The following is a 23,147-nucleotide window of genomic DNA, read 5'->3' as shown; positions in this document are numbered from 1 at the left end:
ACCCACCACGGCTTATCAACAATATTGAAGTAGTCAGAGTGCAGAGTGTATGTGTGAGCACACCTGCCAACACTCCCGTTTTTCCCAGGAGTCTCCCGTATTTCAGACCCGTCTCCCGCCACCCTCCCATATCATTTCTTTATTTTGTAATTTCATAAGTCGACTCTTTTATAGATGAATCAATAGTTTTAAACACGGTGCATTTTCAGATTTAAGCCTTAGCTGGATATTTCACTTCACTTAGAGCTGTGTTACACAATGCATGGAAGGTCATTTGCAAAAACCCATAATAGGGGCTCCTTTATTACTATGTACTTTTACATGTAAATATATAATTTGGTACAAAGCACTTATTGTGTACATACTGTGGATTATGATTTTACATTGTACTTACACTTTAAAAATGATCTTAATGTAATTACACCTGTAATAATTTTTTTAATAACATTCATAATTACATTGTTGACCCATCCCCTACACCTTAATCCACCAATAAACCTACCCATACCACCAAATCTGTCATTGAGCTTACCTGTATCCCACCTCAATAGCACCAAAGACTATAGAATACACAAGACATGTCACTCGTATAGTTTTGAATGGGGAAGTCTGTAATGGTCAATATGGTGAATGAAGCCCCGCCTACTAGTACAGGAGCCAATCAGTAATCGACATAGACTGACAATTCTCCGGGGGAGAAGCTCGGACCAGACATGTGTTTTTACGACAGTTTATGTGGTCAACAAACACACTAGAATCTCAGCGAACACTTAAGAAATATAAGAAATATGTCCCAGAGCTTGAAATGTCTACTTTTAAATGAACCATGTGCACTTAAAAACAGAAGTTTTTTGTTTTTGTAATCTGTATGAAATGAACATGAGGTATAGTCCATCCTGTCAAATGCACATCACATGATTTCAACTACTTAAACGCCCACAAACCTGTAAACAAGTTGCTGTTAATTCTGTAGGAGATTCGCCATCAAAATCATGTTGTAAATAAATGAGGTTGGTGTCGTGATCTCGTTCCTCTTGAGTGTGCATGCACATTAGCTCGGGCACTCTAAAAAAATTGCAGATTTTGTTTGATTCAAACGTTAAGAAACTAAACTTAAGAGACAGTTGTTTAATTTTGACTCATAGTGGTTTGATTCCAAATATGTAATGCAGTCGTTAGCTTGGCAAACAGTTTTGGAGGATTTGATGTTTCCTCGTTCAGACAGAATGCCTGAGCATACTGCCTGAGAGGTGTTTCAAAGATGACCGCCGAATAAAATGACTTGCCCAAAAGGGACTTTGATATCACCATAAGTGTTGTGCAATACTTTATAAATACAATACAGTGCACTTACTTTTTGCATGCAAGTACCTACCAAGGCTACTTAATATAAAGTGGGACCAAATTCACCTTATACAGTTATTGTCCAAGGGTTTTGATTAATTACCTCTAAATAACTAAGAATATTAAAGCTCAACAAATGGTAAAAACAATTTGTGTGAACAAACTAATGTTTATGATTGAGATAAGATTTCCAGCAGCATAAAGGTCAGCATTTGTATAGGAAAAATAAATGTGATTTTTATTTTTTACAAAAATCAATGGTAAAAATGAGCTTTATGTTAATATAAGGAGAATATTTAATAATGAAAGAAAACTGTGTAGCATGGTGATGCAGTGGATAGTGCTGTCGCCTCACAGCAAGAAGGTCACTGGTTCAAGCCTCAGGTGGGTCAGTTGGCATTTCTGTGTGGAGTTTGCATGTTCTCCGCGTGGGTTTCCTCCGGGTGCTCCGGTTTCCCCTACAAGTCCAAAGACATGCGGTACAGGTGAATTGGGTAAACTAAATTGTCCCTAGTGTATGAGTGTGAATGAGAGTGTATGGGTGTTTCTAAGTGATGGGTTGCGGCTGGAAGGGCATCCGCTGTGTAAAACATGTGCTGGATAAGTTGGCGGTTCATTCTGCTGTGGCGACCACAGGTTATTAAAGGCACTAAGCTAAATTTTCAAATGAATGAATGAAAAGATTATGATTATTATTAAACTGAAAGATTATGTTGTTAGTAATATACATATTTACTCAATATACAATATTCAACATTTGAAGTGGTTCAAAACCTTTCATCAAAGTTGTCGTAAACCTATTAAACAACCCCTATTCTTGCCTTAGCACAATTTTGAAAAACATTTTTGATCCACTTTAACTGTATATTTAAGGCAATAGCTCAGTAAAAGGTCATACAGTTAGTGTATCTTGATGTAATGTATAGGTGAAAAGGTGCATTCTAATATAATGACTGGTTCTTTCATTCTAAGGGAGGTCATGTCCTTAAATGGTACCAGAGACTTAATATATAATTATAAACACTGTTCAGAGCTGATCTCTGCCCAGAAACCTTTTGATATCTACAGGACCACACCATCATTAAGGGAGTGTAATTTATCTTGTGTCATATTATCAGCCACACCCACTGATATACTTTTTGTAGCTGACGCTAGATCCTGCACATGGAGATGAGTCACAGTGGCCCATAGAAACATTGTTATAGAGTGTCCACTTCTACAAAGATTATTTCATAATATACTTATTCCTTATCTCAAATCTCTGGAATTTGAACTCATACTAGCTACAGCAGGTATAACCACTGAATTGAGTATAAAGGTAACTGAAAGCTAATTCATTGAAAACTAAAAGGTATTATTTACTAACAATTGCTCTTTCCGTGAATGGATGAAACATGGGCAGGGCTGTTTTTGTGCTTAGCAAAATGATGAAGCAGTAAAAGATAAAAACATTGCTTGCTGAAGGGAAAAGAGGATGAATGGGCTGCTGTTAATGTTTAAATTGAAAGAAAAACAATCCATTATGAATACTCTGTGGCAACATTGTCGTCACTCTTTTGAACTTGAAGAGCTGTCAACTATGCTGCCTAATTAATTAATTCAGATTCATATGGTCCTTATATATATAAAATATTGCATAGAGACTGTCACTATTTAATATTTTCTCAAATAGTGTTAGTGTGATTCCAACCCAGGCTCATTATTGATACGTACCCCTATATACATTTCTGGAGATTGCGAAATACATCCCAGGAGGTAAACTTTTTTGCAGTTTTTGTTTTTCGCAAATCCACCAGAGGCCACTGTGTATGCTTTTTCAGATCTCAAATTTCTCTCGTGAGTGCTATTCGCGCCTGCTGTTCTTGCATAAATCCACCAGAGGCTGCTGTCGACTGACCGACCGATCCCCCCAACCTCCCCTTTCCCTAAAAAACTCCCTTTTCATTAGCCGATCACCCTCTTCCCTAAACCCAACCAACATTGTTTTCAAAAGCAATCCAGAAAAAGAAAAGCCCACATGGCCGATTTTTACCATGTTTTTAGACCTTACCACCTTCTCACCCTGCATCTCAAGTCCTCCGATGTACATGGCGAGCTACTGGGCAAACTGGTAACAGCGGAAAAGCCATCCACACCTTCACACTGGTGTCAAATCGCCCTGTAGTGTTCGTTTTAAAGATTAAATGTGTAGCTCTGGCTGCATAATTTGCACTCTCCCGAAATGTATACGGGGGTACATTTTCACAATGAGTCCGGGTTGCATCAGAATCAATGTACAAATCTTTAACTTTTTACTTGCCTACTGGTAGCCATTGAACTGTAGAGTTAAAAAGCAATAAAATGTACCACAAAAGATTATTAGAAACTATAAGCTAATCAAGGTCTCACTAGAAATTTCCAGACAAGTGTTGGAGTTAAAGTCTGCAGAATGATGGAGTGGGAAAACGCCTTTGTGTTATAACATCATGACAACACAAGATGTTTACTTAGAGGAATATACCATATACTTAATTTTAGGAATATTGTCATGGTTTGGGGTGAGGGAGAGGAGGCGAGGACCCAAAAGCAGAATATGAAGGGCTTTATTACAGAAAAGGCAAACAAAAACAACTTAACCCCATGGGGGAAAAAACAGCATTAAGACAAACTGACTGGACTTGACTTGGCAGGCTTGGCATGACAGACACGAAGAAGACCAACAACGACAACCAGCACAGGACAGAGCACACTGGGAGAATAAATAGGGAAAGCAAACAAATAAACTGACAAGCAGGCAGGTGAACATAATGATAAATAATAGGATAACAATGTGGGTGGGACAAGATGATAGACAGGGGAGCACATGACACAAAGAAACAACACAAGCCATGTGCTCATGTAAAAAACAGGCAGAACACGCATGCCAATGAGAGAATGCTCAACGAGAGAGAGTGTTCACATGTAACACAACACTAAAGCACGTGGCGCATGTAACCATTAACCTCATGCTAAACACATCACCATCACAAACAGAACGCAAGACACGAGGATACGAAAAATAAAAAACACTTATCGTTCATGAGCACAGCCAAGAAAGCACTCATACAGGGACAAAGATAGACAATTATGAGAAATACGAGTGCTCGACCTGAGAAAACTCAAGCCGAGTACAACATACTAGACAAGACAGGACTAGTGTCCAAGACAGGACTCTGCCACCAAAGCAAGAATTAACAAGATCGAGGTGGCAGAATCCTGACAAATATACCATACACCTACACTTACCATATTGAATTTTGGTCAATTATTTATCAGTACTTGTTTCACATTTTTAATTACACATGCAAATTTTCTCAGTTTTGTAAATTTAAATTACCTTTAACGTATATACTCATCATTACTCTGGTTTTCTTCTTTTCCCAAACTTGTAGGTTAAATGTTTGTGGTACGGTGTCTCTCTCTAACCATTTGAGTGATGCCATGTCACTGTTTTACGCTGCTCCAGGAAAGCTCTTTGCCAATCTAAAGGTGTCCTGCTCACTCACGCTGGACTCTCCTGAAGGAGTAGTTTTGAAACGAGGGGTGCAGATGGCTTTAGTGAACTGCAAATCAACAAAGGCTAGCATGTCAGCAGCACAGAAACCACGTGTATGAAGTTTGTGATTAAAGAGACTGCTGGTGAGGGTCACCTCAGTCTCGAGCTCTCTACACAGTGTGTGTCTGAACTAGAGCTGCGAAAGGAAACCACATGTGAAATGGAGGTTCAGTTTCAGTTGAATAGATTGTCTTTCTGTCAGATACACCAAGCTATGACCGACCCCTACCAGACTTGCACAATGTTCTGCCTGACTTCAGCAACTGTTGTGTCCCCGTGAACATATCCAAACAGTCCCAATTGAACAACAAACAGCAAATCGCGTTAAACTTCATCCTTGGGAAGTGTGAGGACAACAAAGTGGCCGCTCCATTGCTCATATATGGACCATTTGGCACTGGGAAAACTCTCTGTCTGGCCTCGGCAGCCAAAGAGCTGGCCCATCGTTCTCAAAACAAAGTGCTCATCTGTACATATACTAACAGGTAAGTCTCTAAGACATAATGAAGCTTAATGTGCATTAGGTTCGTCATTATGACATATAAATCTAGACAATGGGTCTCATTCACTGAATATGCGTATGCACAACTGTTTGCAAGAAATGTGCATATGGACATTGTTGTGAAATTTGATCTTCATATGTGAATGTGGTTGAATATGCAACCCAGGTTTATTACGGATACGTATCCAGGTCTACATTTCTGGGGACAGTGAAAAATGTACCTGAAGGATCATCTGCACAGTTTTTGCAAATCCACCAGAGGCCGCTGTGTTCGCTTTTTGATAATCTCAAATTTCTCTTGCGCATCCTCTTGCATCAGTCCACCAGAGGGCACAATATACACTTCAGCCAACCAGGCCAGCTTGCTATCGACTGACTGACCCGCCCACCCCGGTCTCTAAATCCAACCGATAGGGTTTTCAAAAGCAATCAATCAAAAAAAAAAAAGCAGTAGTGGCCATGTGATTTCATTATGTTGTTTGGCCTGTTGTATATTTATTTATTTTTTTGCTTTTGTTTTACCTGGTTTCTGAAACCATTCTTTGCCTTACTCGAACCCCATTGTAGTGGTCAGCTCAGCTCCATGTTCCAAGTCTATCGGCTTATGTGGCAAGCTACTGGGCAAACTGGTTACACCGGAAAAGCCATCCACACAGAGGTAAGCTGTCAGCGGTAACTCGAAAAGCAACAGAAACCGTCAGCAGCGTCATACCGCCCTGTAGCGTTAATTTAAAGACGAAATGCAGCCAAACATAAATAATTTGCGCTCTGCAAAAATGTAGACAGGGGTACATATCCCCAATGAGCCTGTGTTGCAACGAATGTGTGAATGTGTTGAGAAATGTGTAAGTCATTGTATAAGTCATTACTCCAAACCTTATGCTGTTAAAACTTTATGATTACTCCAAACCATGGAGCAGTAAATTATATATAGCAGTATACTGGATGGAGAAGCGTATTATATATATAGCAGTATACTTATATACTTGTACTCTACTGGAAGTATGTGTGATATATACTTTATATACTTTACACAGTGCGACGCAGTGGCGCAGTTGGTAGTGCTGTCGCCTCACAGCAAGAAGGTCGCTGGTTCGAGCCTCTGCTGGGTCAGTTGGCGTTTCTGTGTAGAGTTTGCATGTTCTCCCCATGTTCGCGTGGGTGCTCCGGTTTCCCCCATTGTCCAAAGACATGCGGTACTGGTGAATTTGGTTGACTAAATAGTCCGTTGTGTATGAGTGTGTATGGATGTTTCCCAGAGATGGGTTGCCGCTGGAAGGGCATCCACTGCGTAAAACATATGCTGGATAAGTTGGCGAATGAATGAATGAATGAATACTTTACATCTTATATACTCATCACATGTATTTTATCTTACATGTATTCTATCTATTCTGTGTTTTTTCCTAAGTGCTGGCTAGAAGGTTACATGATACTGGAACATGTCTGATAAAAAATCATTACAGGCCCTACAGACCCTCTTTCCCGGGCAGCCCCTATAGGCACCCCTTCCAGAGCACTGTTTTTATGTCCTTGTTAAATAGAAAAGCTATTATTCATAAGACACAGAGACATACATATAAATGTCATCAACGGGGCAATCATGGTTTAAAGAACAATTAAGGCTAGAGACTGAGGGATACAGTAGCATGTATTCGGTAAAAAAAGCAGGATGCAGCTGGGGACATGGGAACTAAGATGAATGTCATATCTGTAGATAGCAGAACATGCTAGGTAGATATTGGTGGGTTAATAAGACATGATGTATGACATGTCAAACTATAAGGGAGGAGAAAAGTGTGTATAGGACTGAGTGTAAACTCAGACAAATGATCAGATCACCTCTGTTGTTGTATACTGCTTGTAACAACAAATGCTTCAGTCTGAGAAATTCAGAAGACTTCAGACTTCCTTTGATTCTTGACAATAAACGCAATTATTAGTGAATGAGATCCAATATTATCAGTATTAAGCATCAAGCTGTTTTTTATATAGAAAAATTCTGTCTTTTAGAATGTACATTTAAGAAATGTTGTGTTTTGTTCTCTCTAGCTCTGCAGATTTATACGTAAGAGAGCACTTCCATCCATACATAATTAATGGACACCCTACTCTCAAACTACTCAGGATAAAGGCAAACAAGGGAGGGTCCGCCATCATAGCAACTGATGACATCACTCGAAAATACTGTCTCTACTCTAGAGACAGGCAGTCCTTCATCCTCCCAGCACGCTCTGATCTAGAGTCGCATCGCATCATTATAACCACCACATCAATAGCCCGACATCTCCGTGAGTTGAAACTTCCTGAAGGTTTCTTCACTCATATCTTGATTGATGAAGCATCTCAAATGTTGGAAGGCGAAGCTCTTATGGCTCTGGGCTTAGCAGACAAACACACTCGAGTGGTTTTAGCAGGAGACCACATGCAGATGGCTCCAAAACTTTTTTCTGTAACTGATGACAAGAGATCAGAACACACCCTGCTCAATCGTCTCTTCCACTACTATCAGGATCAGAGCATCAACATTGCCAAGAAAAGCAGAATTATCTTTAACGAGAACTACCGCTCGACCACAGAAATAGTGGATTTTGTATCCACTTACTTCTATGTGAGTGATGGGATCAAGGCTAGAGGAGATGTCCATCCACACCCGAGGCTTAAACCCTTGATTTTTCATCATGTCAGAGGAGAATGCCAGTTGAGTTCCACCATCACATCCACATCATGGTTAAATTATGCTGAGGTCAACAGTGTGGTAAACATGGTACAAGTGCTTCTGACTGACTGGCCAATGGAATGGGGTGATAAAGACCCAAAGCAGATCTGTGTTCTAAGTGAAGGCCAACAGGTACTTTTTTTAATGATAAAAACTAATATTTACATAACCATGAAGAAATATGTCATGATTATAAATGATTACAGCTATATTATGCAAGTAATGATTGGTGAAATGCTATATGAATGACAATGTAATATCAGCTGCTAATATTAATCAAGCATTAGGTATAAGAGTTGTAAATAATTTAAGATTGATTGATTCTGTTGCCTCAAAGATTCTTTTAGGACGATATCTTTGAAAGAAAAACTGCTATCACTTGATAAAAGTGTTTAGTGATTGTTTAAGGGCTCGAATTGTGTCAGGCAGTGCTTAAATTGGGTAAAAAGTCATTGCACTTGTCAACCTTAATAATATGTGTTTATAATTTTAGGATTATCTCTTGCTTTCTTAATTTACGGGATACTGTGTATGATCCTGGACCTTCTAGGAGTGGTGGGATGTTTAGGAATAGTTTGAGATATTTCAAATTTTTATTTATTAGTATCGCTGGTAAGTTAGTTAGTCAGTTGTTTAGTGTGTTTGCTGCTTACGGACAGTGATGCTGAATCTGAGTGGAAAAGTACCATTAGCATGTGGCTCAGGAGCATACATTAAAAATTAAAATGGTAGTATTGCAAGTTTGTGCATAAAGTCTAACTTCAAGCACTAGAAACTAGCACAAAAACTGATACCAAAGTAATAACCCTCTTCCAGAAATGTAGTCATTACCCACAGATTTGACATCTTTTGTCGTTAATATTTCAGGTTGCTGCCACCAGAATCCATCTCCGCAGGAAAGGATTTCATGAAGTGTCAGTACAGTATTTAGCAAACATTCAAGGTACTTAAAGGTTCAAACATCACTGTCTGCTTTAACCTGTTTGATTCAACTAGAACAGAATGATCTAAGTCATAACAATTCTTGTCAATATATTATTCTACATGTTTTGTTGTTGTAAAATTGCAACCTACTCTTCAAAATTCTGTGTTCTTAGGAAAACAGTTCAGGGTCATCATAATAACAACAGTCCACACAAGAGACAAACTTCTTCAGTCAGAATCAAGCTGCCCAGAGTTCTTTGATGACATCCGTGCACTAAACACCGCCTTGACCAGAGCCCAGTCACTAGTATTTGTTGTTGGAGATGCTGGTGCTCTTTGTTGCTTTGGAAAGTGTTCAAAAGTCTGGAGGGCCTACATAGAGCACTGCATCAGTAAGGGCAGCGTTAAACCAGATAATTTCACCAGAGATGTCCTACAGCGAGAAGTGTTGGAAATTTCAAAGTTTCAGAAGACAGAAAATGTTGAAAAGTTTGAGACTGTTGTAAATCTCCAGGCTGAAACTGATGCTATATTAAAAGAGATGGAGAATTATGATTCTGATGTACTTGAGTCAGATGATAGCAATGACCAAAAGAGGCCTTTATTCTCTTCCTCTGAAAAGGAAAACCTTTTGGAGATGGTCAGGAGTCAGCCTGCTCTTTACAAACGTGGAGAATTGGTGATGGAAGGATATCAGTCAGGGTATATAATACCATATGACAACCCATCTGAACGCATTCATATTAAAGGGAGGAAAAACATCGGCATGTCTTTCCCTGGTGATGAAGTTGTGGTTGAGACCAGACGACATGATGAAGGCCATCTTACTGGAAAAGTTTTAGGTTTCACAAATAGATCACCAACATCCTCTGAATGTGTGTGTTTATTAGAAAATGAAAATTACAATAGAAAAAAACAGGATCCTGACCAAAACCTGGTGCCAAAAATGATGATACCCCTCAACCACACAACCACCAAAATACGCATTTTGGTAAAAAAAGAGGCTCGCAAAAAAATTCCCGTGTGGAAATGTGTCAGTGGAAATTGGACAATAACAGAAAGAGTTCCTATTAATGAAGAAACAAAACAGAACTTTGTTTTTGTCGTACAGATATTGGGCTGGAAAGAACACTGTTCCTTTCCACTAGGCAAAGTTACAGATATTCTACCAACTGGAACATCTTTAGAGGAGGGCCTTAAGATTTTAAAATCAGAATTCAAACTAATGTCTCCTCCTCTGATGCAAGAAAACATGCTTTCAGAAAGCAGAATTGATGACAAGAAAAGAAAGGATTTCACAAAAAGTAGGTTTTTACAAACCTTCACTGTTGATCCACCTACAGCAGAAGTCTTAGATGATGCCATCAGCATCAACGATCTTGGAAGCTGCTATGAAATAGGAGTTCATGTTGCAGACGTAGCTAGTTTTGTGTCTAAGGACAGTTCCATTGATGCATTTGCAAAGGATATGGGGGCAACCTTTTATGGACCTGGAAAAGAACCAGCATTTATGTTCCCTAAACATCTCTCCACCACCTGTTGGAGTCTTCTCCCAGGCAAAGATTGTAAAGTCATTTCTTTAATTGTTGAAGTGGAAAAGCAGTCAGGCCTCATCACAAAAAAGACCTTTGATCTCTCTATGATCAAATCTAAAAGGAAGCTGACCTACAAAGACGCTGAGGATATAATATGTCAGTGTGATGGTGAACTAAGATTTGATCATTGGAGGACTGTGTCAGAGTGGCTTACCATTTTGCCAGAAGCCAGCGCAAAACCCGACTTAAAGAAGACTGGAGCTATGCCCAGCCTAATAAACACCAGAAGCCAGGGGAGAGAGAAGCACATCGAATGATTGAAGAGTTAAACATCATGTTTAACCATGAAGTGTCAAAATTTCTGTCAGAGTACACAGACACCAAATTCTGCACTCCTCTGAGGTGCCAGGATTCTCCTAATGCGGAAGATTTAGAGAAGATTAGTAATCAACATATGGAACTCATTCCTTTTCATCCCACCTGACATTTCATTTAGAGAGACAGCGAATGGACCTGAATAAGGCAATCACCTTCACTGTGTATTCTTTGGGGTCTAGAGATATTCCCCCAAACAATAATCCTAACCCTGAAGCGAACTCCAGCCCTTCATCAAGCCAATTACGAGATGCCATTTCTGTCAGTGAGTCTGAATTTCATTTTGAAATTGGAATTCACAAGGCAGATTTTTTAAACTATGTGTCTGAGGAAAATATTCGAAACTTGGGTGCACAATCGGACATGTGGAATTTGGCACCAGGAAAAAACGTTGTGCCATCTCTTAATGCTAAAAGTGGAAAAGAGAAATGGTAACTAGTAGAGGAAAAGTTGGTGCTTTCCTGCATTAGGTCAAGCAAGGCATTGTCCTACAGTGAGACTGACAGCATCATCAACCGACTTGGGGAAAAAAAGATGAAATTTGACACTCTGGAAGATTGCATCCTTGTGGCTTGTCGTTTTGCACTTGATCACAGGAAACAGAGGTTCTCCAGGCATGTGAACAGTTCCAGTCCCTCTGATCTCAGATCATCTGAAGACAGCAAGTGCAGGTTAATGATGGAGGAGCTGAAAATGATGTTTAAAAGAGCTAGTGATCAAATTATTGATCAAGAAACCCAATTTCCAAACACCTCTCCTGGACTGGTGAGTAGACTTAAGAAATACAATGAGAAGTTTGAGTCTCTCCAAGCACTAGAGGAATGTCTGGATTCAAACAACAGGCAGAACTGTGGAAGTTTCATCATTCTGACATCTGTGTGGAGAAAGATTGAATCAGCAGCTTTGACATGTGAATTCTACAAAATGGCTGACCTCATTTCTACAGATGACATTCATCCTCAATTGGTTCCAGCAATTGTTCAACTAAATGCCAGCATCAACAAAGCCTATTTTATTCGTTCTCTCTCATGCAGGGAAGCTTTAATTGGGCACTATTCATTACATCTAGACTCATACACCCATGCATCTTCACCCATTCGCCGGTACATTGACGTGGTTCTTCAGAGGCTCATGCATGCAGTTCTCGGTGATCGTCCTGTAGAGTACTCTCAGACAGACATTGATCTGCTGTGTGAAAAGTGTAAAAGAGGAGAAAAGAGGGCACAGGAGTATGAGAGCAAAGCGGAGTCACTTCAAATAGCAGTCAATCTACAGAAACAAAGCACATACAAAGTGGCTTTTGTCACCGTTGTTAAACGTGACAGTGAAAGCTTTAAAATTGTCATTTCCATTTGACAAGGAAGTTTCCCGAAAAGCTTCCTGTTCAGTACAGAAATTTACAACTTGAAGATCAACCACTATTTATCAAAAAGCCAAAATATGTTAAGCTGACATGGAAAAAGCGTATATACGGATTGAGCATGACTCAGAGCCCACTCCAGGACATGAAAATCTCTTCAGAGATTCAGCAAAGCATTTGGCAAGCTATTGTTGAGGCAGTGAGAGACGAAAAGTGGGATGAGGCAAAGTCTCTCATATTGGCAGCAGATGTGAAGGATAACAGCAAGAACAGTGAATTGTCTGATACATCTCGATGGGATCCTGATCGCACATTTACTTCTGAAGAGGAGCATTACACTGACTTCCAAATTAATCTGAAAGTTGGAGACACTGTCCAGGTCCAGCTGACTTCAGAAAGGGACAGAGGCTACTGGGCACCAACTGTACAGTTATGTAGATTGAGCTTCAAGTTTGAGATCTGTGTGGAGCACACTGACAATCCTATTAAGTGCTTTTCCAGATTGGCAAACAATCCATCCAAAGGTTCCTACAACATGTAAGGAATATGTGCAGATATGGAAGCCCCTCTGTGAAAATGGAGTCTGCTGCAACGGCTGTGGATGATAGTGATTGTGTTGTGATAGAAAATGTGGGAATAACTTGGGAACAATCATTTGATGGTTCCAGACTCTCTGGAAACTTTTCTCTACCTGAAGAAAATATCAAGAAATGGGCAATTGAATTTGACCTAGCCAAGTGTCTGCTCTGCATCCGAAAACGAGATCTGGAGCAGAACCAAGCAGAACAGTCAGAGCTGGATCCAAAATATTTTACTTGGGTGGCCCATGCTGTGACAACTCGGTGTTTGATCCTCTCATAGAACAGTGTGAATAAGTCCAAATAATAAACTTTAACGTAAATATGCATCCATGAAATTCCCCAAATTTGAAAGGAATGAGACATTCACAGTGGAGATTATCCCAAACTTCTTCCAGACATGTAAGTATGTGTCAACAACTATAATACAGTTCTTCGGTGTTCAACTATCCATAACACTTTATAGCATTGTACCAGAATCTTGTTACTTCATAGTTCACCCGAGAATAAAAATGTACTCACTATTTACTCACCACTAAGGCTCAATCCTAATTCTATTTTTGTACCCCTACCCCTTGGCCCTTAAAACCGAGTGTGAAGGGGAAGGGTTTCAAATTTTACCCCTAAGCAATGGGACAGCACTACAGCGCCTGCACACACCATCATATGTCATCGCGATCTCTTGTTTCATATGAGATCAGACGATCGTGACTGCTGTAGTTATTCCAGTTGTGTTATTCTTTTGTATTTATCTTCAGGAATACACTGAAGGCAACAATATCATGTTATCATAACGATCTAATGTGGCAATAAGATCATAACTATACTACGCATTTACACAGTGGCCATATTCATTCATGTAAACACACCAAAAACAACACTAACATTACAGCAGACACTGTAAAAAGCTCATTCCCAGCCACTAGCCTTTTCTCACAGGGTATTGAGTGTCATCGAGTGACAGAATGTTGTGGGACTGCTATACAAGAGTTATTACTAGGGATTATAGATAGCCAAATTTAGCGATTTTTATTTTAGCGTTTTTTTAAAAGCATGATGGTAAAACACGAATGGCGTTATGAATATATTAAAACATGTTTGTTTGTTGTAAAAATTCACAATAATAACAAAAAATACTAATTGTGGAGCAGCTATCCTGCCGTTGTGGCTGGTGTATTCTGGGAAATTTCCGTACCCCTTGGTTTCGAGTGTGGTACTAAAAAATCTCAGTTCCAAGGGCTATCTACCCCTTCCCCTTAGCCCTACGCCTTCAAGCTAAAGAGAATTGGGACACCACTACTCCTTCACGGGAACGCGCAAAACGAGGGGTAGGAAAAAGGGGAAAGGGCTAAGGGGTAGAACTGGGATTGGGCCTAAGTGGTTAGATTGCAAACCTTTACGAGTTTGTTATTCTGTTGAACACTAAAGAGATATTTTGAAAAAAGTTGAAATCTTGTGACCCCTGACGTCCATAGTAGGAAAAACAAATACTATGAAGGTCAATGGATACAGGTTTACAGCTTTCTTCAATATACAGTGTCTTCTTTTGTGTCAACAGAAGAAAGTCAAACAGATGAAGGGTGAGTAAATGATGAAGGAATTTTCATTTTTGGGTGTGCTATGACTTTAAATATATTTTGTTAAATATATAGATGGAAAGACATGACAAACTGATGTGTGTATTGTTTGTTTGTCCTTGATTCATTAGACGGAAGGAAAGTGCAGTGAATAATCTAAAAGGAGCTAATGAACTTGTTCAGAACATTGCACTAAAACACCGGATTGTGAACCAAAGTAAGCAATACATATTTTATATTTGGATCATTATTTAAAGCTTATAAATGCATCAGCTTGGCTAAAACAAGGCTAAACTTGGGCTGTCAGTGAAAATCTAATAGACGTCTAAGAATAGCCCAAAACTAGACTAGTTAAATAGACAGATTAGACAGACTTTATATGTGTAGTCATTCTTTTCTGTTTATTTGATGACTTGTCTAGTTTTGGCCTATTCTTAGACATCTATTAGACAGCCCAAATTTAGCTTTGTTTAGCCAAGACGATTATGTTTAGACATCTACTAGACATCTATTCCACCAGTGCTTTAATGGGATTGTGGTTTTATGCTAATTTGACACGTTCAGTAGATCTGGGAGAAATGTCGTACTGTGAAATAATATGATTATGTGTCTAAAATTGTTTTGTAGTAGTTAAAACTGCACTGAAAAATACTTGAAAACTTTTAATGTGCTGTAATATACTTTGGTCAACTGGTTTCTAAGATACTTTTGGCTCTATGACTCAACAGGCTCAAACCAAGATGTACCGCTATATTTGCTCAGGAGAGAGGAAGCACCAGCAGATCTGCCTCAACTGAATGAAAGTCAGTTTAAAGCTTTGGAAAAAGCTCTGAATGGCAAATTCACCCTCATTCAAGGACCACCAGGTTATACATTCTGCATATAGTTTTTTCCACATTGCACCAACAGATTGACCAATGGCTAGAGACACATTTGTTTTAGTATTTCAGAACACTGTTATTATCACTCATATCGCTGTTGTCTGTTGCAACTAGTCAGTGCTACTGGTGCAAAGAGAATTATCCTTAAAGATCAATGATCACAGTTTATGTAATGATAGTCACAAGTTTTAATATGACTGAACAGATTCTTTTGTTTGTTTGACCTTTATAGGAACAGGAAAGACTGTTGTAGGAGCATATATCGTGTACTGGTTCTCTCAGCTGAACTCCAGGAATCTTTGGAGGCTGAAGGACCCGACAGACAAAAACAAGAGAGAGGTTATTCTGTACTGTGGGCCCTCAAACAAGTCTGTGGATGTAGTTGCAGGTAAGTATCTTTTGAAGACCTTGAATTTGTGCGCAGAATTTTGTATTTATAAATGTGAATTTAAAACTTGTGTTAACAGAATATTTGCTCAAGTTTGGAGAGAAGCTGAAGCTACTACGTGTGTATAGCCGACAGATGGAGATGCAGGAGTTTCCCTACCCAGGCAGCAACCTCCAGTTATCACACAAATCACGCCAGGAGCGCTCTAAACCTGAGCTCAAGTACTATCATTGAATCAAAGCTAATGTTGAGATGATGCAGTCTTGTAAATCTAATTTGTTTGCATGGCAGGTTGTCTGGCATGTAAACAGTGATCACCAGTTTATCTGTTCTGTACAGTACTCAAAATCTTCACTTTCTTGTTTCTAGAGCTATAACACTTCATCACAGAATTCGAATGGGACACAACCCTCATTCTCAAAGAATAACTGACTTTGATGACAGAATTAAGAGTGACCCTTACTCACTGACAGACACTGACATAGAAGAGTAAGTGGAAGCCTCTGTTATTTTAATGAATCTTTCTCACAGTTATAAACTCTAAACATCAAATACATCTTTACATAACTTGAAGTCCATTACCATAATCATTTTCTGTGCATGCATTTTGACATCTAAGAGTATGTTTACAAGTGTGTGATTTTATGTGAATGTATGTCTGCATGACACTTGTGTGTATCCTCAGATATAAGAAGCTGCTAAATGATGCACGTTTGCATGAACTGGAAAGGCATGATATTATTCTATGTACCTGCACGGCTGCCGCCTCCCCCAATCTCAAAAAGACGCTCTGTGCACGACAGATCCTGATCGATGAGTGTGCAATGGCAACAGAACCCCAGACGCTTGTCCCATTGGTCAGCTTTAAACCTGAGAAGGTCAGAGTGACCCTTGACTCTTTCTGTAACAAGCAAGTTTGGTAATTAATGTACAGTAAATGGACAGATTTATATTAATGGACATAGTGAGAGAACAGCTTACCTTTGAAAACAATACAGTAGAAATGAAAAATTTAATTTAGTTTAAATATATTTTATACATAATATTTTATAATACGCTTATTTTATAAAGTACATTATACATATATACTATACAACATATTATATATATATATATATATATATATATATATATATATATATATATATATATATATATATATATATATATATATATATATATATATATATATATATATATATATATAAATAATAGGGGGCGACGTAGTGGCGCAGTAGGTAGTGCTGTCGCCTCACAGCAAGAAGGTCGTTGGGTCGCTGGTTCGAGCCTCGGCTCAGTTGGCGTTTCTGTGTGGAGTTTGCATGTTCTCCCTGCGTTCGCGTGGGTTACCTCCGGGTGCTACAGTTTTCCCAAAGACATATAGTACAGATGAACTGGGTGGGCTAAATTGTCCATAGTGTATGATTGTATGTGTGAATGAGTGTGTGTGGATGTTTCCCAGAGATGGGTTGCGGCTGGAAGGGCATCCACTGCGTAAAATGTGCTGGATAAGTTGGTGGTTCATTCCCCTGTGGCGAACCCGGATTAATAAAGGGATTAAGCCGAAAAGAAACTGAATGAATGAATGAATGAATGAATAAATATAATAGGGTTATAATTCATTCATACATTTTCTTTTCAGCTTAGTCTCTTTATTCATCAGGGGTCACCACATTGGAATGAACCGCCAACTTATCCAGCATATGTTTTACGCAGCAGATGCACTTCCAGCTGCATCCTAGTACTGGAAATACCCATACACACTCATTCACTACGGCCAATGTAGCTTACCTAATTCACCTATAGCACATGTCTTTGGACTTGTGGGGGAAACCGGAGCACCCGGAGGAAACTCAAGTCAACATAGGGAGAACATGCAAACTCCACACAGAAATGCCAACTGACTCAGCCAGGGCTCGAACCAGTGACCTTCTTTCTGTGAGGTGATCTTGCTACCCATTGCACCACTGTGACGCCCATAGGATTATAATTATAAAGACGAAATAAATTGAAATGCAACAAAGTAAGGAAAATAAAGAATAGAGCAAATATGATAATTAAAGACATGTGTCCTAAGACCTAAAATAAGTTTTCGTCATGCAATAATAAACAATATTTCAATCCTAAATGCAAACTTTGTTAGCTAACATAGGATAACACTACACTAGAGACTTCATCATAACAAAAAATGCCTTTCTTACTTAGAGTGTTTGTCTTGTTTCTAATCCAAATATCAAAAAACCAAGAAGTATTTTCTAGGCAAGAAAAAAATTGTTCTCAGAAAAAATTCAAAATTAGGTTTTAAAGTACATTAAAGTAAGCTAAATTATATAGTTAGTTAGTTATATAGTTCTGTAATTAAAATAAACTTATTTTGAAAATAAGGTAAAACCCAGTTTTTACTTATTATTTTTGAAAACAAGATAATATTTTTTAGAGGCATTATTGCTAGACCCAATATACTGGGGCACATGCCCCAGTAAAAATCGCCCGTGCACCAGTAATGCTTTGAGATACGATTTATTTTATATGTAAGTTTATTTATTGAGAGTGGTAATCCCGAAATAAAGACGTTATTGTCTATGTGCAACTGAACCAACACTGGTGAAAGCAATGTAGTTTAATCAAAAAGTGCGCAGAAAACCACCTGCGCGCCTCACACACTTCTCCTGCAGGACCCTGACGCGCTGCTCTTCTACCTGTGCGAGTCCCGGTTGTTAAAATGCACGCCAAAAAATGTACTTGCTGCTCAGGTGCCACTCATGCGTTGCGTAACAGCCTTTTATGCGGAGGTGATGGCACGCAGTGAGTTTTGCGAGTCGACAAAACTGAAGTTATTAGGGAGGTAAAACTTAATTCTTTGCCATGTGTCAAGTCTAACAAATAATTCTATGACACATCTTTTTGTATTCTATAAAATTGTCTATACAATATTATTCAAATGAAATTATTATTCATGCAAAAGATTTCTTTAATGATCTTAGCATCACTCCAGTTGTGTCTTTAGATTGTTTTCCAGTTACATTTAGGATAATTTTTGGTTACTTATTTAGAATAATAATTGTATAATAACAATAATAGTTTTATTTATTTAATTATAATAAGTATTTTGTATATATATATATATATATATATATATATATATATATGTATGTACGTATGTATTTATTTATTTATTTATTTATTTCTTATTTATTTATTTATTTTTGGATCAGGCGTGCCCTGATAGAGCTTAATGTCTGGCAACGCCGCTGATATTTTTCATTTTACAGAAAATGCTTCTTGATTTAAGAATTTTTAGATATTTTGATTAGAACCAAGACAAAATACATTAAGAAAGATTTTTTTTTTGCAGTGCTGATACTGTGCACTTCTCTGATCTTGCCAATCAAAATGTTCATTCACCACCATCCATGAGGATTTTCAGTTCCTTGTTCAACAGTCTCATATACTCATCCTGCAGGTTGTGCTGTTGGGGGATCACAAACAGCTGCGCCCGATCGTGAAGAATAAGCATGTGCGCAGATTAGGCATGACACGCTCACTGTTTGAACGCTATATGGACAGAGCAATAATGCTTGACACCCAGTACAGAATGGTACAAGACAAACACATTCATGCTTCATCACATATAGATGTACCTGTTCAATTTTAACAATAAATTCTTCCTTTAGCATGAAGAGATCTGCAAATTCCCATCAGAGGCATACTATAATGATATGCTGAAAACTGTTGTGCGTGAACGGACAAGCGTGATGAATGCTATAACTGAGACAAGAAGACAAAGCAAGCGCATTCTGTTTGGAGATATACGTGGAGAAGAAATCGGTTTAGTTGTTTCAACTGCACGAGGGAACGAGAACTCTAAAGCCAACTTTGATGAAGTTAAGAGAGCTGTAAGTAAAAACATCAAAACATACACACCCCAAATATACACCAAACTCTATAGCCAAGCACGAAGGCATCTGTGATTATTTAACTCTACATTGACCTAAATTGTTACTGCAAATATTTTTAACCTTAGTTGGTTAACATGTCACCTTATATTAGAGATATTTTAGAGTTAGAAGCCCAGGGGTTCGTTCTTCGTATGTGGATTACTCAGTTAGCTGGATTTGGTTATTGATGATTTGACAAGATCCAGGATCGTTTCGTTCTTCAAAACTGTTTCAAGAGTTGTTGTCATAGCTCAAACCTGCTTGGGAGCAGGTTTATTTCATGTAAACAGGATTAGATCGGGTCTTTTTAAGCGAAGGTAATACTAAAAGTATGTACCGAATGCTGATATTTTCTTACAGTAGTAATCTATAGGTTATATACACTTGGTAAAATAGTAAAATAGTTTTTTTTTAAAAGTTTATATATACACATTTAAAATTTATATTATTTATTATTAAATAATTAATAATATTTATGTTTATATACGTATAAGTTTAAAAAAAATATATATAAATAAAACTTATGCAATCTGCACTACGAAATAGAAGTACAAAAACGGGGTGGTTCTCCCCAAGGTGATCAAAGAAAACATTTATTAATATGGATTATTCAGATACAAATATACTATTTTAAGGTACTGATCCAGATTTAGTACAGTTCTGTATGATAATAGACAGCATGCACAATATTCAATTCAATTTTCAATTCACCTTTATTTGTATAGCGCTTATACAATGTAGATTGTGTCAAAGCAGCTTCACATAAAAGGTCACAGTAAATAGGAACAGTGTAGTTCAGTTTGTAGTGTTTAAGTTCAGTTTAGCTCAGTTCAGTGTGGTTTAATAATCACTACTGAGAGTCCAAATACTGAAGAGCAAATCCAACGATGCGCAGCTCTACAGATCCTGAACCATGCAAGCCAGTGGCGACAGCGGAGAGGGAAAAAAAACTTCACTAAAGGCGGAAGTGAAGAAAAAAAACCTTGAGAGAAACCAGACTCAGTTGGGCACGACCATTTTAATTTCTCCGCTGGCCAAACGTCTTGTGCAGAGCTGCAGTCTCAGTGGCGGAGGCTGGAAGCTGGCCTCAGCGAAGACTCGTCTGTCTCTGGAGCGTCATAGGAAACAGTCTCATGTTCTCCACTCTTCCATGACCATCGCAGTAGTTGTTCAGGATTCGGCCAGGTCCAGGATATGGAAACCTTGGGATCATCTCGTCGTTGGTCTTGGATCGAATCAGTGACTCTGCATAGTCTGAGGGCCTCGGGAAGAGTATCCCCAGGTGGAAATGGAGAATAAAGAAAATAATTAGCGTAGCTGATGTTCACAGTGTATATCAGCAAGATGCATAACCTGTGTGGAAGCCCCCTAAGTGGTGCACTAAGTGTATGCTTTACTGAACAGATAGGTCTTTAATCTAGTTTTGAATTGGGAGAGTGTGTCTGAGCCTCGGACGTTATCAGGAAGGCTATTCCAGAGTTTAGGAGCTATAAATGAGAAGGCTCGACCTCCTTTACTCAACTTTGCTATTCTAGGTACTACCAGAAGCCCTGAGTTTTGAGATCTTAAAGAGCGAGTTGGATTGTAGCGAGACAGAAGATTGGTTAGATAAACAGGAGCTAGATTATTTAAAGCTTTATATGTAAGAAGCAATATTTTAAATTCAATACGAAACTTAACAGGCAGCCAGTGTAAGGAGGATAAAATTGGGGTGATGTGATCAAATTTTCTAGACCTGGTAAGAACTCTGGCAGCTGCATTTTGTACTAATTGAAGTTTGTTAATAGAGGATGCTGGGCAGCCAGCAAACAGTGCATTACAGTAGTCCAGCCTAGAAGTCATAAAAGCATGGACTAGCTTTTCTGCATCTGAGATGGATAGCATACTTCGTAACTTAGCGATATTTCTCAGATGAAAGAAAGCAGTTTTTGTGACATGGGAAATATGATTTTTAAAAGTTAAATTGCTGTCTAATATGACACCCAGATCTTTTATAGTAGAGCTAACGCTAACTTTGTATCCCTCTAATTGTAGGTCGAGTTGTGAGATCTGCTGTGTACAGTATTTAGGCCCAATAAGTAATAATTCTGTTTTGTCTGAGTTTAAGAGAAGATAATTGTTGGTCATCCAGTCTTTAACATCTTTAATACACTCAGTTAGCTTGGACAGATTAGACGTCTCGTCAGGTTTAGTTGAAATATATAATTGAGTATCATCTGCATAGCAGTGAAAGCTGATCCCATGTCTTCTAATAATGTCTCCCAGGGGTAGCATGTATATTGTAAACAGTAAAGGGCCTAAAACTGATCCTTGAGGCACCCCGTATTTTACTGGGCTGATTTGTGAAGGCTGTCCATTTATATTTACAAACTGGTAACGGTCAGATAAGTATGACTTAAACCATTGTAGGGCATGTCCCTGGACACCTGTAGACTTTAAGCGATTAATAAGGATACCATGGTCAATGGTGTCAAATGCCGCACTAAGATCGAGTAGAACTAATAGCGAGATGCACCCTTGGTCAGCAGCTAAGAGTAAATCGTTGGTTATTTTCACTAATGCAGTTTCTGTACTGTGATGAGCTCTGAAACCTGACTGAAACACTTCAAAAACATTGTTGGTCTGCAGAAAGGAGCATAATTGAGCAGAAACAACTTTTTCTAGTATTTTAGATATAAATGGAAGGTTTGAAATAGGCCTATAATTAGCTAAGTTGCTGGGTTCCAGTTGTGGTTTCTTAATAATAGGTTTAATAACAGCTAACTTGTAAGGATTTGGAACATGGCCTAAAGATAAAGAAGAGTTGATAATGTTAAGAAGAGGTTCTCCTATAACAGGTAGCAATTCTTTCAGTAACTTTGTTGGAATTGGGTCCAATATACACATAGCTGATTTAGAGCTATTTATAATTTTGTCTAGCTCTTCCTGTTCTATGATTTTAAAGCACTGTAGGTTATTTAGATTCAGAGACGTGTTTACTGGATCTGAAGTATAAGGCGGTGCAGAAAGTTTAATATCTCCTATTTTCTGTCTAAAGCCTTCTATTTTATCACTGAAAAAATTCATGAAGTCATCACTACTAATTTGCGGTGGAACGTTTTGTTCCAAAGATGACCGATTATTTGTTACTTTAGCGATGGTGTTAAATAAGAATCTAGGATTGTTTTGATTATTTTCTATCAGTTTGCAGAGGTGCTCAGCCCTGGCAGATTTTAAAGCCCTCCTATAGCTGGACATACTGTCTTTGTATGCAATTCGAAAGACTTCTAAATTAGTTTTTTTCCATTTACGTTCCAGGGCACGGGTTGCTGTTTTGAGAGCGCGGGTATGACTATTATACCATGGTGTAGTTTTATTCTCTCTAGCCTTTTTTAGTTTGATGGGTGCCACAGTATTTAGAGTGCTAGTAAAGATGGCATCCATACTGCTGGTTACTACATCAAGGTCATTTG

The 23,147-nt window shown here is 38.5% G+C and overlaps 1 protein-coding gene across 1 annotated transcript in view; it reads left to right on the top strand.

The window, feature by feature from the left end:
• helz2b (helicase with zinc finger 2b) overlaps positions 1-23,147 on the top strand; it is a 32,165-nt gene that overhangs the window by 4,173 nt on the left and 4,845 nt on the right. Inside the window, 24 exon segments of the mRNA XM_056479468.1 lie at positions 4,755-4,955; positions 4,957-4,977; positions 4,979-5,130; positions 5,133-5,403; positions 7,473-8,271; positions 9,007-9,082; positions 9,237-10,781; positions 10,784-11,068; positions 11,071-12,308; positions 12,310-12,332; positions 12,334-12,867; positions 12,869-12,908; positions 12,910-13,207; positions 13,210-13,227; positions 13,230-13,289; positions 13,292-13,313; positions 14,620-14,705; positions 15,217-15,354; positions 15,602-15,757; positions 15,837-15,978; positions 16,127-16,246; positions 16,443-16,635; positions 19,221-19,355; positions 19,432-19,653. Coding sequence (XP_056335443.1) covers positions 4,755-4,955; positions 4,957-4,977; positions 4,979-5,130; positions 5,133-5,403; positions 7,473-8,271; positions 9,007-9,082; positions 9,237-10,781; positions 10,784-11,068; positions 11,071-12,308; positions 12,310-12,332; positions 12,334-12,867; positions 12,869-12,908; positions 12,910-13,207; positions 13,210-13,227; positions 13,230-13,289; positions 13,292-13,313; positions 14,620-14,705; positions 15,217-15,354; positions 15,602-15,757; positions 15,837-15,978; positions 16,127-16,246; positions 16,443-16,635; positions 19,221-19,355; positions 19,432-19,653 — 6,775 coding nt within the window.

Source organism: Danio aesculapii, chromosome 2 (genome assembly GCF_903798145.1).
Source record: "Danio aesculapii chromosome 2, fDanAes4.1, whole genome shotgun sequence".
NCBI lineage: Eukaryota > Metazoa > Chordata > Actinopteri > Cypriniformes > Danionidae > Danio > Danio aesculapii.
Note: the sequence above shows the minus strand (reverse complement) of the source record. Positions and strands in the feature narration are given on the sequence as shown.